At 43.4% G+C, this 13,972-nt stretch overlaps 1 protein-coding gene across 1 annotated transcript in view; it reads right to left on the bottom strand.

The window, feature by feature from the left end:
* ITPR2 (inositol 1,4,5-trisphosphate receptor type 2) overlaps positions 1–13,972 on the bottom strand; it is a 207,989-nt gene that overhangs the window by 174,978 nt on the left and 19,039 nt on the right. The window contains exon 2 of the mRNA XM_072145070.1: positions 6,312–6,382. Coding sequence (XP_072001171.1) covers positions 6,312–6,382 — 71 coding nt within the window. The remainder of the gene's footprint in view (positions 1–6,311; positions 6,383–13,972) is intronic.

Below are 13,972 nucleotides of genomic sequence, written 5' to 3'. Positions count from 1 at the left end.
TTGAGGGGGCCCTGATTTGGACATTTCGTTAATGAGTAGCGGCTGCATTTCCCACACCAGGCTTATACTCAAGTTTCCCAGTTTATTTTGTGGTAAAATTAGGTGCCTCGGCTTATACTCAAGTATATGTTTTATAGAGAGGGGGACCGTGGTTCCGGTCCCTGGAAAAAACTTTTGTGTGCAGCCGCAGCCCCCGCCCCCCCCCCCCCCCCCCGAATGCAAAAATGTTGGGGACCACTGGTTTATATAATAAAGGTCCCACACAAACCTGCATGCTGAATAGACAAGGGTCTTAAATGAGAAGCCCCTTCCCCTACAAACCCCAAACACCCTATTAGTAGGGGGATTTCTACACCTGACTCCAGGCCAGGTCCCGGCCATTAGCAGCTTACGCTCTACAGGACGGCAGCGGTCCCTGGACAAGTGCTGCGCAAACAGGACTGTCTATCTATTCAGTAAGTAAAAACCAACATCCAGTAAATGGATTATAAACCGATTGTAATCTCCTAATCCTAAATAAACTGCAGGACTGAATGGAGCCGCCACCGCACGGGAGCCTGATAACCAATAGTTCTGTTTAATAACTGTAGATATGGAAGATTATGGCCCGGGTCACACGTCTGGGTACAGATACCGCGAGCCGTGCTGGGAATTGTTCCTATTTCTTTGTATTGGGCAAGAGAGCACAGAGCACAGCAGTGTGAGGACACAGCCCAGTACAATACTGGAATATAAATCCATATATCACAGTCCTGCTGCTACTAACAACATACACTAAAGTATACATACATATAGAACACCTGGCTGCGCTCTGATTGGTCACACCTGCTGACCAATCCCTTTAAAGCTGCAAAATTTAATGATGCCCCTTCGGTAAAATGAGTAGGGTGCGACAGCAGAGATAAGGAATAGATTTATGAGACTGGTGGACTCCGCACCTTTCCATAATTTCTATCCCCACCCTATAATCCTGAGCGACAGCTCTTACACCTCTATTCTATAAACCTGTCACAACTATTTATTTGTACAAAGTGGATTGAAAAGCGCAATGTAAACAGCTCACACAATGTCCTCCCCCCCACCACCCCCCCGCACCCGTGACCCGAGATCCCAAAGTGACACATAGACACACAAAGGATTACACGCCACATGGGATGAAAGCACAAGTCATGTCAATAGCCAGAGATCCACCTGTGCAGGATTATATATAGTACTAACACCAGCTGTACAGAGGTAAGATTATACTCCAGAGCTGCACTCACCATTCTACTTATCCTGTACTGATCCTGAGTTACATCCTGTATTATACCCCAGAGCTGCACTCACTATCCTGCTGCTGGTGCAGTCACTGTGTACATACATGACATTACTTATCCTGTACTGATCCTGAGTTACATCCTGTATTATACTCCAGAGCTGCACTCACTATTCTGCTGCTGGTGCAGTCACTGTGTACATACATGACATTACTTATCCTGTACTGATCCTGAGTTACATCCTGTATTATACCCCAGAGCTGCACTCACTATTCTGCTGCTGGTGCAGTCACTGTGTACATACATGACATTACTTATCCTGTACTGATCCTGAGTTACATCCTGTATTATACCCCAGAGCTGCACTCACTATTCTGCTGCTGGTGCAGTCACTGTGTACATACATGACATTACTTATCTGTACTGATCCTGAGTTACATCCTGTATTATACTCCTGAGCTGCACTCACTATTCTGCTGCTGGTGCAGTCACTGTGTACATACATGACATTACTTATCCTGTACTGACACTGAGTTACATCCTGTATTATACCCCAGAGCTGCACTCACTATTCTGCTGCTGGTGCAGTCACTGTACATACATGACATTACTTATCCTGTACTGATCCTGAGTTACATCCTGTATTATACTCCAGAGCTGCACTCACTATTCTGCTGCTGGTGCAGTCACTGTGTACATACATGACATTACTTATCCTGTACTGATCCTGAGTTACATCCTGTATTATACTCCAGAGCTGCACTCACTATTCTGCTGCTGGTGCAGTCACTGTGTACATACATGACATTACTTATCCTGTACTGATCCTGAGTTACATCCTGTATTATACCCCAGAGCTGCACTCACTATTCTGCTGCTGGTGCAGTCACTGTGTACATACATGACATTACTTATCCTGTACTGATCCTGAGTTACATCCTGTATTATACTCCAGAGCTGCACTCACTATTCTGCTGCTGGTGCAGTCACTGTGTACATACATGACATTACTTATCCTGTACTGATCCTGAGTTACATCGTGTATTATACTCCAGAGCTGCACTCACTATTCTGCTGCTGGTGCAGTCACTGTGTACATACATGACATTACTTATCCTGTACTGATCCTGAGTTACATCGTGTATTATACTCCAGAGCTGCACTCACTATTCTGCTGCTGGTGCAGTCACTGTGTACATACATGACATTACTTATCCTGTACTGATCCTGAGTTACATCCTGTATTATACCCCAGAGCTGCACTCACTATTCTGCTGCTGGTGCAGTCACTGTACATACATGACATTACTTATCCTGTACTGATCCTGAGTTACATCCTGTATTATACTCCTGAGCTGCACTCACTATTCTGCTGCTGGTGCAGTCACTGTGTACATACATGACATTACTTATCCTGTACTGATCCTGAGTTACATCCTGTATTATACTCCAGAGCTGCACTCACTATTCTGCTGCTGGTGCAGTCACTGTACATACATGACATTACTTATCCTGTACTGATCCTGAGTTACATCCTGTATTATACTCCTGAGCTGCACTCACTATTCTGCTGCTGGTGCAGTCACTGTGTACATACATGACATTACTTATCCTGTACTGATCCTGAGTTACATCCTGTATTATACCCCAGAGCTGCACTCACTATTCTGCTGCTGGTGCAATCACTGTGTACATACATGACATTACTTATCCTGTACTGATCCTGAGTTACATCCTGTATTATACTCCAGAGCTGCACTCACTATTCTGCTGCTGGTGCAGTCACTGTGTACATACATGACATTACTTATCCTGTACTGATCCTGAGTTACATCCTGTATTATACTCCAGAGCTGCACTCACTATTCTGCTGCTGGTGCAGTCACTGTGTACATACATGACATTACTTATCCTGTACTGATCCTGAGTTACATCGTGTATTATACTCCAGAGCTGCACTCACTATTCTGCTGCTGGTGCAGTCACTGTGTACATACATGACATTACTTATCCTGTACTGATCCTGAGTTACATCCTGTATTATACCCAGAGCTGCACTCACTATTCTGCTGCTGGTGCAGTCACTGTGTACATACATGACATTACTTATCCTGTACTGATCCTGAGTTACATCCTGTATTATACCCCAGAGCTGCACTCACTATTCTGCTGCTGGTGCAGTCACTGTGTACATACATGACATTACTTATCCTGTACTGATCCTGAGTTACATCCTGTATTATACCCCAGAGCTGCACTCACTATTCTGCTGCTGGTGCAGTCACTGTGTACATACATGACATTACTTATCCTGTACTGATCCTGAGTTACATCCTGTATTATACCCCAGAGCTGCACTCACTATTCTGCTGCTGGTGCAGTCACTGTGTACATACATGACATTACTTATCCTGTACTGATCCTGAGTTACATCCTGTATTATACCCCAGAGCTGCACTCACTATTCTGCTGCTGGTGCAGTCACTGTGTACATACATGACATTACTTATCCTGTACTGATCCTGAGTTACATCCTGTATTATACTCCAGAGCTGCACTCACTATTCTGCTGCTGGTGCAGTCACTGTGTACATACATGACATTACTTATCCTGTACTGATCCTGAGTTACATCCTGTATTATACCCCAGAGCTGCACTCACTATTCTGCTGGCTCCACTGTATTACATCACAGCTGTGGATGTCTCATGGTTTGGCGGTTGCGGTCTCCATGTTGGGGGTTATGTTGATGGTTACTAATGGAGCCGGTGTGTAAAGTGCAGAGCAGCGTGCAGGGACACGCTTGTCAGCGATTCGGCACAACTCAGTGGAAGTGAAGGAGTAATTCCTAAGTAAGCAAATGTGACAGAGAGAGATGAATGTCTGCGTGTACAGGGCAAAGACTTCAACAGTAAAGTGTCTATTACTATTGCACTTCCCCTTTAACAAAATTTTTATATGTCCTACGGGATGCCAGGCATTAAAGCCGAGTAACCACCAATCAGATTTCTACTCTCATTAATCTATTTAAAGTTTGAAGATGAAAGCAGTAAGTAATGAGAGCTTGATTCTGATTGGCTGCTGTGACTTAACCTGCATCTCTACAACTTCATAGACTCCAACACAAAGTAAAAAGCAATGACCCCCAGAGGTGCTGAGAGCCGCCTCATGTACCTCACACAAGACATGAGGCTTCAGTCATCCAAGACTCACCGAGTAATGACAGAAACGCACAAACCTGGAAACCTTTCCTTTACAAACATCCGCATCTCCATGACAACCAAACAATGGCCAAATACAACGTAATGTCACCAGCCACACCGAGTGCCAATACCTGCCCTGTAGTTATATGGAGATCACTGAGATAGTAATCACATTATTATAGTAGTTATATTCTTGTAAATAGGGGGCAGTATTATAGTAGTTATATTCCTGTACATAGGGGGCAGTATTATAGTAGTTATATTCCTGTACATAGGGGGCAGTATTATAGTAGTTATATTCTTGTACATAGGGGGCAGTATTATAGTAGTTATATTCTTGTACATAGGGGGCAGTATTATAGTAGTTATATTCTTGTACATAGGGGGCAGTATTATAGTAGTTATATTCTTGTACATAGGGGGCAGTATTATAGTAGTTATATTCCTGTACATAGGGGGCAGTATTATAGTAGTTATATTCCTGTACACAGGGGGCAGTATTATAGTAGTTATATTCCTGTACATAGGGGGCAGTATTATAGTAGTTATATTCCTGTACATAGGGGGCAGTATTATAGTAGTTATATTCTTGTACATAGGGGGCAGTATTATAGTAGTTATATTCTTGTACATAGGGGGCAGTATTATAGTAGTTATATTCCTGTACATAGGGGGCAGTATTATAGTAGTTATATTCCTGTACATAGGGGGCAGTATTATGGTAGTTATATTCCTGTACATAGGGGGCAGTATTATAGTAGTTATATTCTTGTACATAGGGGGCAGTATTATAGTAGTTATATTCCTGTACATAGGGGGCAGTATTATAGTAGTTATATTCTTGTACATAGGGGGCAGTATTATAGTAGTTATATTCTTGTACATAGGGGGCAGTATTATAGTAGTTATATTCCTGTACATAGGGGGCAGTATTATAGTAGTTATATTCCTGTACATAGGGGGCAGTATTATAGTAGTTATATTCCTGTACATAGGGGGCAGTATTATAGTAGTTATATTCTTGTACATAGGGGGCAGTATTATAGTAGTTATATTCTTGTACATTGGGGGCAGTATTATAGTAGTTATATTCCTGTACATAGGGGGCAGTATTATAGTAGTTATATTCCTGTACATAGGGGCCGTATTATAGTAGTTATATTCTTGTACATAGGGGGCAGTATTATAGTAGTTATATTCTTGTACATAGGGGGCAGTATTATAGTAGTTATATTCCTGTACATAGGAGGCAGTATTATAGTAGTTATATTCCTGTACATAGGGGGCAGTATTATAGTAGTTATATTCTTGTACATAGGCGGCAGTATTATAGTAGTTATATTCTTGTACATAGGGGGCAGTATTATAGTAGTTATATTCCTGTACATAGGGGGCAGTATTATAGTAGTTATATTCCTGTACATAGGGGGCAGTATTATAGTAGTTATATTCTTGTACATAGGGGCAGTGTTATAGTAGTTATATTCTAGTACATAGGGGGCAGTATTATAGTAGTTATATTCCTGTACATAGGGGGCAGTATTATAGTAGTTATATTCCTGTACATAGGGGGCAGTATTATAGTAGTTATATTCCTGTACATAGGGGCAGTGTTATAGTAGTTATATTCCTGTACATAGGGGGCAGTATTATAGTAGTTATATTCTTGTACATAGGGGGCAGTATTATAGTAGTTATATCCCTGTACATAGGGGGCAGTATTATAGTAGTTATATTCCTGTACATAGGGGGCAGTATTATAGTAGTTATGTTCTTGTACATAGGGGGCAGTATTATAGTAGTTATATTCCTGTACATAGGGGGCAGTATTATAGTAGCTTTTCCATTCTTACCTCTGAATTTTTTAGGTGGATTGGCCAGGTCTCCAGCTTCTGGGTGAACCACACATCTGTCATCCACCAATCTGAAGAAAGACAAACACAATTTGATATGTTGGGAGCGCTCAAATATTTACAGAGTAAAGCGTGATGAGATACTGAGATATATAAGCAGTGACTAATATGAGGACTGTATACAGTGCGGGGGGATAGGAGAGATGATATGATGCCTTCTTCTGGCTGACACCATATAGTAGTAGCGTCCATCACATATGGAAGAAAGGATGTAATGTATAATGAAGGCTAGTGATGGACTGAGGTGTCAGTATCTCTACCAGGGACACTCTAGAAGTAAACATATAGTTAATGTCTGTCAGATTGTTATGGTTCTGTCTCTTTAACCCCCCCCCCCTCCCCTTCTGCGGTGTAATTGCTGCTAACAATGCCCTCATTCATTAAGTATGGTAATTAGATTTACTGTGTCTCATCGCCTGTAATTACCGATCAATACGATTCTCCACGCTCCTTCACCAGCGATTAACAGATCCGTAATGATCCCTTTATCAAGACCGGCAATAGATTTGGTCAATATTGGAAATTCGGGAATAAACGTTAACCAGAAAATATATTTAAATAGGGATATACATTGCATAGGACGCAAATCGCGTGATATCTTCGTAAACCGTAAGCATTACGGAGCCACCAGAGACATGACAGGGATGGCGTGCGCTCCTTAGCCAGCGACTCTCACCTCCTATCCCATTAGTCTGCTGCCTAATACCAGGGATCCATCCGCCATTTTGCCCTTTGATTTTACCACCTCTTTTGGGAAGCCGTGACTAGGAGTTTCCATCACTCTGGGATCAGGAAGCCTGACCACCGCCAGGGAAGAGCCCCTTACACCAGCGGCAGATATACTACCAACTCAGGGAGATCCCAGAAAGCGAGCCACCTTAGGACCCTGTGGCCTAGTCCAACCCGAGAACAATGGCTGCCGTCCTCGGACAATGCCTGGGTCAGCACTACCAGGGTCATCAACACTTCCAATGGACCCGTCCAGGAACTTCCGTCTGTGGCTTCTGATAATCGAGAAAGTGTGATAATTTGGCGCCCACAGATAGCGTGTGACAGGAATTATACTATGTTCTGCTATGTATACAATTTCCAAGTGTCTGTCATTCACCGTACACCCGCCCTGCTATAAAAACTTACAAATTCCTTATAGTAAAATAACATGGACGATGACGATGCAGGCACCCTGATAAACACCAGGGATCCCAGGCCTGCGCTGCCTCACGATACCGTGTCACACAGGAAACGGACGCTACGCATAGATAGGCATCAAAAATACACACAAAATGGCGGCAATCCCTGAGGTACAGAGCGCCTTGTGTTTATTTTGAGGTCTCTAGTCTTAGTTTCATATAATTTTTACACAAAACCTACTTTTTTCACTCAAAAGCTTGTCCTTAGCAACACACTGCCTGGACTACCCATAGCAACCATGCGCTTTTCCTAATTCCTATTGGTAACATTGCAAACGAGGCCTAATAGAAAATCAATCTGATCGCTCCAAAATACAGTAACATCAGATCTCACTCCACCACCCATTTTTTATCCCCATTTTGGGGCCATTTTTGTGCCTGACCTGTTCTCCGCCCATAAACGTCAACAAATCCTCACAGAAATAGCCAAATAGGGGTGCAGCTCAGCCGCCCCTGAGACCCATGTTTGGTTCTGAAGTACAATAAGCATATTCTCACACTAAAGAGAGGACATTTTCCACACACTATACAAAATGGCTGATCTCACGCCACACTTATGGTAAAAGCTGCAATTATGGCTGAAAACCGTCAACAAGTTCTATGTATTTAGTATATGCTAATCATTGTGGTCATAGTCAGCAATAGTCATAGCTCATAGCCGGCCACAGTCATAGCCGGCCACAGTCATAGCCGGCCACAGTCATAGCCGGCCACAGTCAATCTTTCTCCTGGAAACTATAAAGCCGACATATTCCTTAAAGGATTTTAAACATACGATCATTTTACTGACGTACAATTTGTAGCACCTAAAGAATTGAGAATGAAGAAATCCCCACTTGTCTTACACTATGGTGACTCCATGAGCCTCCATGTTGGTTGTCACGGAAGCGAGGCCTAAATTTCTATTTTCTTTCTAATACCTCAGAATTTCTCAGTCAGTTAAGTATTTGCCCTAATAATGAGATTTATCGAAATGGGAACCGTTGTCTGTGGAAACCGGAATCCATTTTGTAGAAGACCATTGACAAATGATTGGTTACCGGGGTCAATTACTCAAATTTTTGGCCAAATCTGCCCCAAAGAGGATTATTCATCTCAGTCCTTCAATTCAGCTTCTCGTCACATATCATTGTGGTAAAATGCAGGTGGCGATTCCCAGAAGATATGGCCGAGATGCGGAGCCGCGTCCGTCTCCCCTTTCCCACTTCCTTTTCGAGCGGCCGAGTCTACAATGAGACATCTGTTTCCTGTTACACAGGAGAAGCCGAGGTCTCCATCAAGAGACAGACTTATTACTGCTCACCACTCATACAAATATGGCTACCCTCTGAAAGACCCTCCAAGGGACCCCTCATTCACATGGAGTTAGGGGGGTCTCATCCTGGCTGGGTTACCCTACACTAAGTAGGAAGTGATTCCTTTACTCAGAGCAGAAAAATTAAAAAAAACATTGGTGACCACCTATTTCCCTCCATGTTACAGGCATCACATGGACAGCGATGTCATAGGAGCCAAAAACTTTCCTTTATCTCAGCTTCATCAACTCCTGTTATCCTAATATTGAGGGGAGGGAAACACGACTTTGGGGCGCAGTTGTGTGAAGGTTACAGGTCCTGGGGGGCAGTAGTGTGAAGGTGCAGGTCCGCAGGGGGGGGGGCAGTTGTGTGAAGGTGACAGGTCCTGGAGGGAAGTAGTGTGAAGGTGACAGGTCCTGGGGGGCAGTAATGTGAAGGAGACAGGCTCTGGGGGGCAGTAGTGTGAAGGTGACAGGTCCTGGAGGGCAGTAGTGTGAAGGGGACAGGTCCTGGGGGGCAGTAATGTGAAGGAGACAGGCTCTGGGGGGCAGTAATGTGAAGGAGACAGGCTCTGGGGGGCAGTAATGTGAAGGAGACAGGCTCTGGGGAGCAGTAGTGTGAAGGCGACAGGTCCTGGGGGGGCAGTAGTGTGAAGGTGACAGGTCCTGGGTGGGGCAGTAGTGTGAAGGTGACAGGTCCTGGGGGGGCAGTAGTGTGAAGGTGACAGGTCCTGGGGGGGCAGTAGTGTGAGGGTGACAGGTCCTGGGGGGGCAGTAGTGTGAAGGTGACAGGTCCTGGGGGGCAGTAGTGTGAAGGTGACAGGTCCTGGGGGGCAGTAGTGTGAAGGTGACAGGTCCTGGGGGGCAGTATAGTGAAGGTGACAGATCCTGGGAGATGGGGGGTATTGGTGTGAAGGTGACAGGTCTTGGGGGGCAGTAGTGTGAAGATGGCAGGTCCTGGGGGGGCAGTACTGTAAAGATGCCTTGTCCTGTTGTATGAAGGGGCAGGTCCTGGTAGTTGGGGGGTATTGGTGTGAAGGTGACAGGTCCTGGGGGGCAGTAGTGTGAAGGTGACAGGTCCTGGGGGGCAGTAGTGTGAAGGTGACAGGTCCTGGGGGGCAGTAGTGTGTGACTCCTGATCTCCTCTTGGGAGTCATTTCCAGGGTTAATGATAAACCTGGAGATTACAGGGGACACAGGAGATGGTCATCCCCCACCTCTGGTCTGACCCCCCCCTACAAGGCTTCCCTATATAATATACAGGTCACATATTAACCCTACAGTGACCAGCAGCTCACCACTACTACACTGGCTGTGACTCAGCTTTCCCGGAAGCTGATACATGTTTATGTCCCACTTCTTGGAGCCGATGATGACTACATGACTCACAGCTGACATTTCACTTCTCCCACTGATCCCCCAAACCCCACGACCTCTGAACTAGGCAGTGAAGAGGTTAATGTAAAGACTGGCAGGAACTCTGCTATCTGTCATGAGAGCTTCCTACTGAGATTACCGTTTATCTCAGAGAAGGCAGCACTTCCTGAACGTATAGCGCCAATGCTACGCAGGGGGTGGGGTAACTGATGGCCACAATACAGTGTGGGGGCCCCGGCTTAAATTATAGGGTCAATTAGCAGGTAAGTTTTTCCCTTAAAGGGAGTGTAGCTGAAGGAACACCTTTATGACAAAGCGCCACATGGTGCTCCAATAACAGCGCCACATGGTGCTCCAATAACAGCGCCACATGGTGCTCCAATAACAGCGCCACACGGTGCTCCAATAACACCGCCACACGGTGCTCCAATAACACCGCCACACAGTGCTCCAATAACACCGCCACATAGTGCTCCAATAACACCGCCACACGGTGCTCCAATAACACCGCCACATAGTGCTCCAATAACACCGTCACACGGTGCTCCAATAACACCGCCACATGGTGCTCCAATAACACCGCCACACGGTGCTCCAATAACACCGCCACATGGTGCTCCAATAACACCGCCACATAGTGCTCCAATAGACGCCCGGAGCGGCTCCTCCCTCCTCAGCAGATTCCTTGCACGTGTTCTCGGTGGTCATGGCGACTTCTTGGCGCTTCACCTCGTGTTTAGTTCACACATAATTAATTGCGCTGTTGTTCTCCTGTCCATTCGCTTCCTGCAGGACGAGCCAAGAGTAGGACGAGGGCCGCTGCGAGCCGCGCGCAGCCATATTCCGATAATCCGCCTTCCCCTGAGATTACAGGATCATGGGGGACGACAGACGTGTAACCATGTGATAATATCGCCATATAGTGCTGTAAAGGGAGAGATATAGTGTGCACTGACATATAATACTGCCATATAGTGCTGTAAGGGGTGAGACATAGAGAGCGCTGACACATAATACTGCCATATAGTGCTGTAAGGGGAGAGACATAGAGAGCGCTGACACATAATACTGCCATATAGTGCTGTAAGGGGAGAGACACAGAGCGCTGACACATAATACTGCCATATAGTGCTACAATAACTGCACTAGTCCTCTGCTAAGTACAGGCCTAGATAATACCGCACATTATTACTAGTAACATACCGCAGACTCTATAACCTCCAGGGCAATAATAGGACTCTGGGTCTTGGGGCCCCCACGTTACAGTATACAGAAACCGGATATAAGTAGGACATGTAACATAAACTACTCCACCAATCCCAGATCTATCACCTCATATCTGACAATCCTGACCTGTAACTATATATGTGGGGGAACTTTACCCCGATCCTGGGGGGACTGAGACAATATACAAGAGTTTCACCAAAACTGATCCCTGAACTCTGACCTCTCTATAATCACTGAGAACTTATACACAATACACAGTACAGAGACTGACAGCCCCTCCGGCAGAGGCTGGTGATAGGCGTGTAATACCGCACACAGTACAATCCAGCATGTTATCTTATGTCATGTCCCAACCTACTAGACACACACAATACAGTATTATAGTAGTTATATCCCTGTACATAGAGGGCAGTATTATAGTAGTTATATTCCTGTACATAGGGGGCAGTATTATAGTAGTTATATTCCTGTACATAGAGGGCAGTATTATAGTAGTTATATTCCTGTACATAGGGGCAGTATTATAGTAGTTATATTCCTGTACATAGGGGGCAGTATTATAGTAGTTATATTCCTGTACATAGAGGGCAGTATTATAGTAGTTATATTCCTGTACATAGGGGCAGTATTATAGTAGTTATATTCCTGTACATAGGGGGCAGTATTATAGTAGTTATATTCTTGTACATAGGGGACAGTATTATAGTAGTTATATTCTTGTACATAGGGGGCAGTATTATAGTAGTTATATTCCTGTACATAGGGGGCAGTATTATAGTAGTTATATTCCTGTACATAGGGGGAGTATTATAGTAGTTATATTCCTGTACATAGGGGGCAGTATTATAGTAGTTATATCCCTGTACATAGGGGGCAGTATTATAGTAGTTATATTCTTGTACATGGGGGGCAGTATTATAGTAGTTATATTCTTGTACATAGGGGACAGTATTATAGTAGTTATATTCCTGTACATAGGGGGCAGTATTATAGTAGTTATATTCTTGTACATAGGGGACAGTATTATAGTAGTTATATTCCTGTACATAGGGGGCAGTATTATAGTAGTTATATTCTTGTACATAGGGGGCAGTATCATAGTAGTTATATTCTTGTACATAGGGGGCAGTATTATAGTAGTTATATTCTTGTACATAGGAGCAGTATTATAGTAGTTATATTCCTGTACATAGGGGGCAGTATTATAGTAGTTATATTCTTGTACATAGGAGCAGTATTATAGTAGTTATATTCCTGTACATAGGGGGCAGTATTATAGTAGTTATATTCTTGTACATAGGAGCAGTATTATAGTAGTTATATTCCTGTACATAGGGGGCAGTATTATAGTAGTTATATTCCTGTACATAGGGGGCAGTATTATAGTAGTTATATTCTTGTACATAGGGGGCAGTATTATAGTAGTTATATTCCTGTACATAGGGGGCAGTATTATAGTAGTTATATTCCTGTACATAGGGGGCAGTATTATAGTAGTTATATTCCTGTACATAGGGGGCAGTATTATAGTAGTTATATTCTTGTACATAGGGGGCAGTATTATAGTAGTTATATTCCTGTACATAGGGGGCAGTATTATAGTAGTTATATTCCTGTACATAGGGGGCAGTATTATAGTAGTTATATTCCTGTACATAGGGGACAGTATTATAGTAGTTATATTCCTGTACATAGGGGACAGTATTATAGTAGTTGTATTCTTGTACATAGGGGGCAGTATTATAGTAGTTATATTCTTGTACATAGGGGCAGTATTATAGTAGTTATATTCCTGTACATAGGGGACAGTATTATAGTAGTTATATTCTTGTACATAGGGGGCAGTATTATAGTAGTTATATTCTTGTACATAGGGGGGCAGTATTATAGTAGTTATATTCTTGTACATAGGGGGGCAGTATTATAGTAGTTATATTCCTGTACATAGGTGCAGTATTATAGTAGTTATATTCCTGTACATAGGGGGCAGTATTATAGTAGTTATATTCTTGTACATAGGGGGCAGTATTATAGTAGTTATATTCTTGTACATAGGGGGCAGTATTATAGTAGTTATATTCCTGTACATAGGGGGCAGTATTATAGTAGTTATATTCCTGTACATAGGGGGCAGTATTATAGTAGTTATATTCCTGTACATAGGGGACAGTATTATAGTAGTTATATTCTTGTACATAGGGGGCAGTATTATAGTAGTTATATTCTTGTACATAGGGGGCAGTATTATAGTAGTTATATTCCTGTACATAGGGGGCAGTATTATAGTAGTTATATTCTTGTACATAGGGGGCAGTATTATAGTAGTTATATTCCTGTACATAGAGGGCAGTATTATAGTAGTTATATTCCTGTACATAGGGGCAGTATTATAGTAGTTATATTCCTGTACATAGGGGGCAGTATTATAGTAGTTATATTCTTGTACATAGGGGGCAGTATTATAGTAGTTATATTCCTGTACATAGGGGGCAGTATTATAGTAGTTATATTCT

The sequence above is a fragment of the Engystomops pustulosus genome, chromosome 4 (assembly GCF_040894005.1).
Source record: "Engystomops pustulosus chromosome 4, aEngPut4.maternal, whole genome shotgun sequence".
Classification (NCBI taxonomy): domain Eukaryota; kingdom Metazoa; phylum Chordata; class Amphibia; order Anura; family Leptodactylidae; genus Engystomops; species Engystomops pustulosus.
The sequence above is the reverse complement of the archived record's forward strand: the minus strand, read 5'-3'. Positions and strand labels throughout refer to the sequence as shown.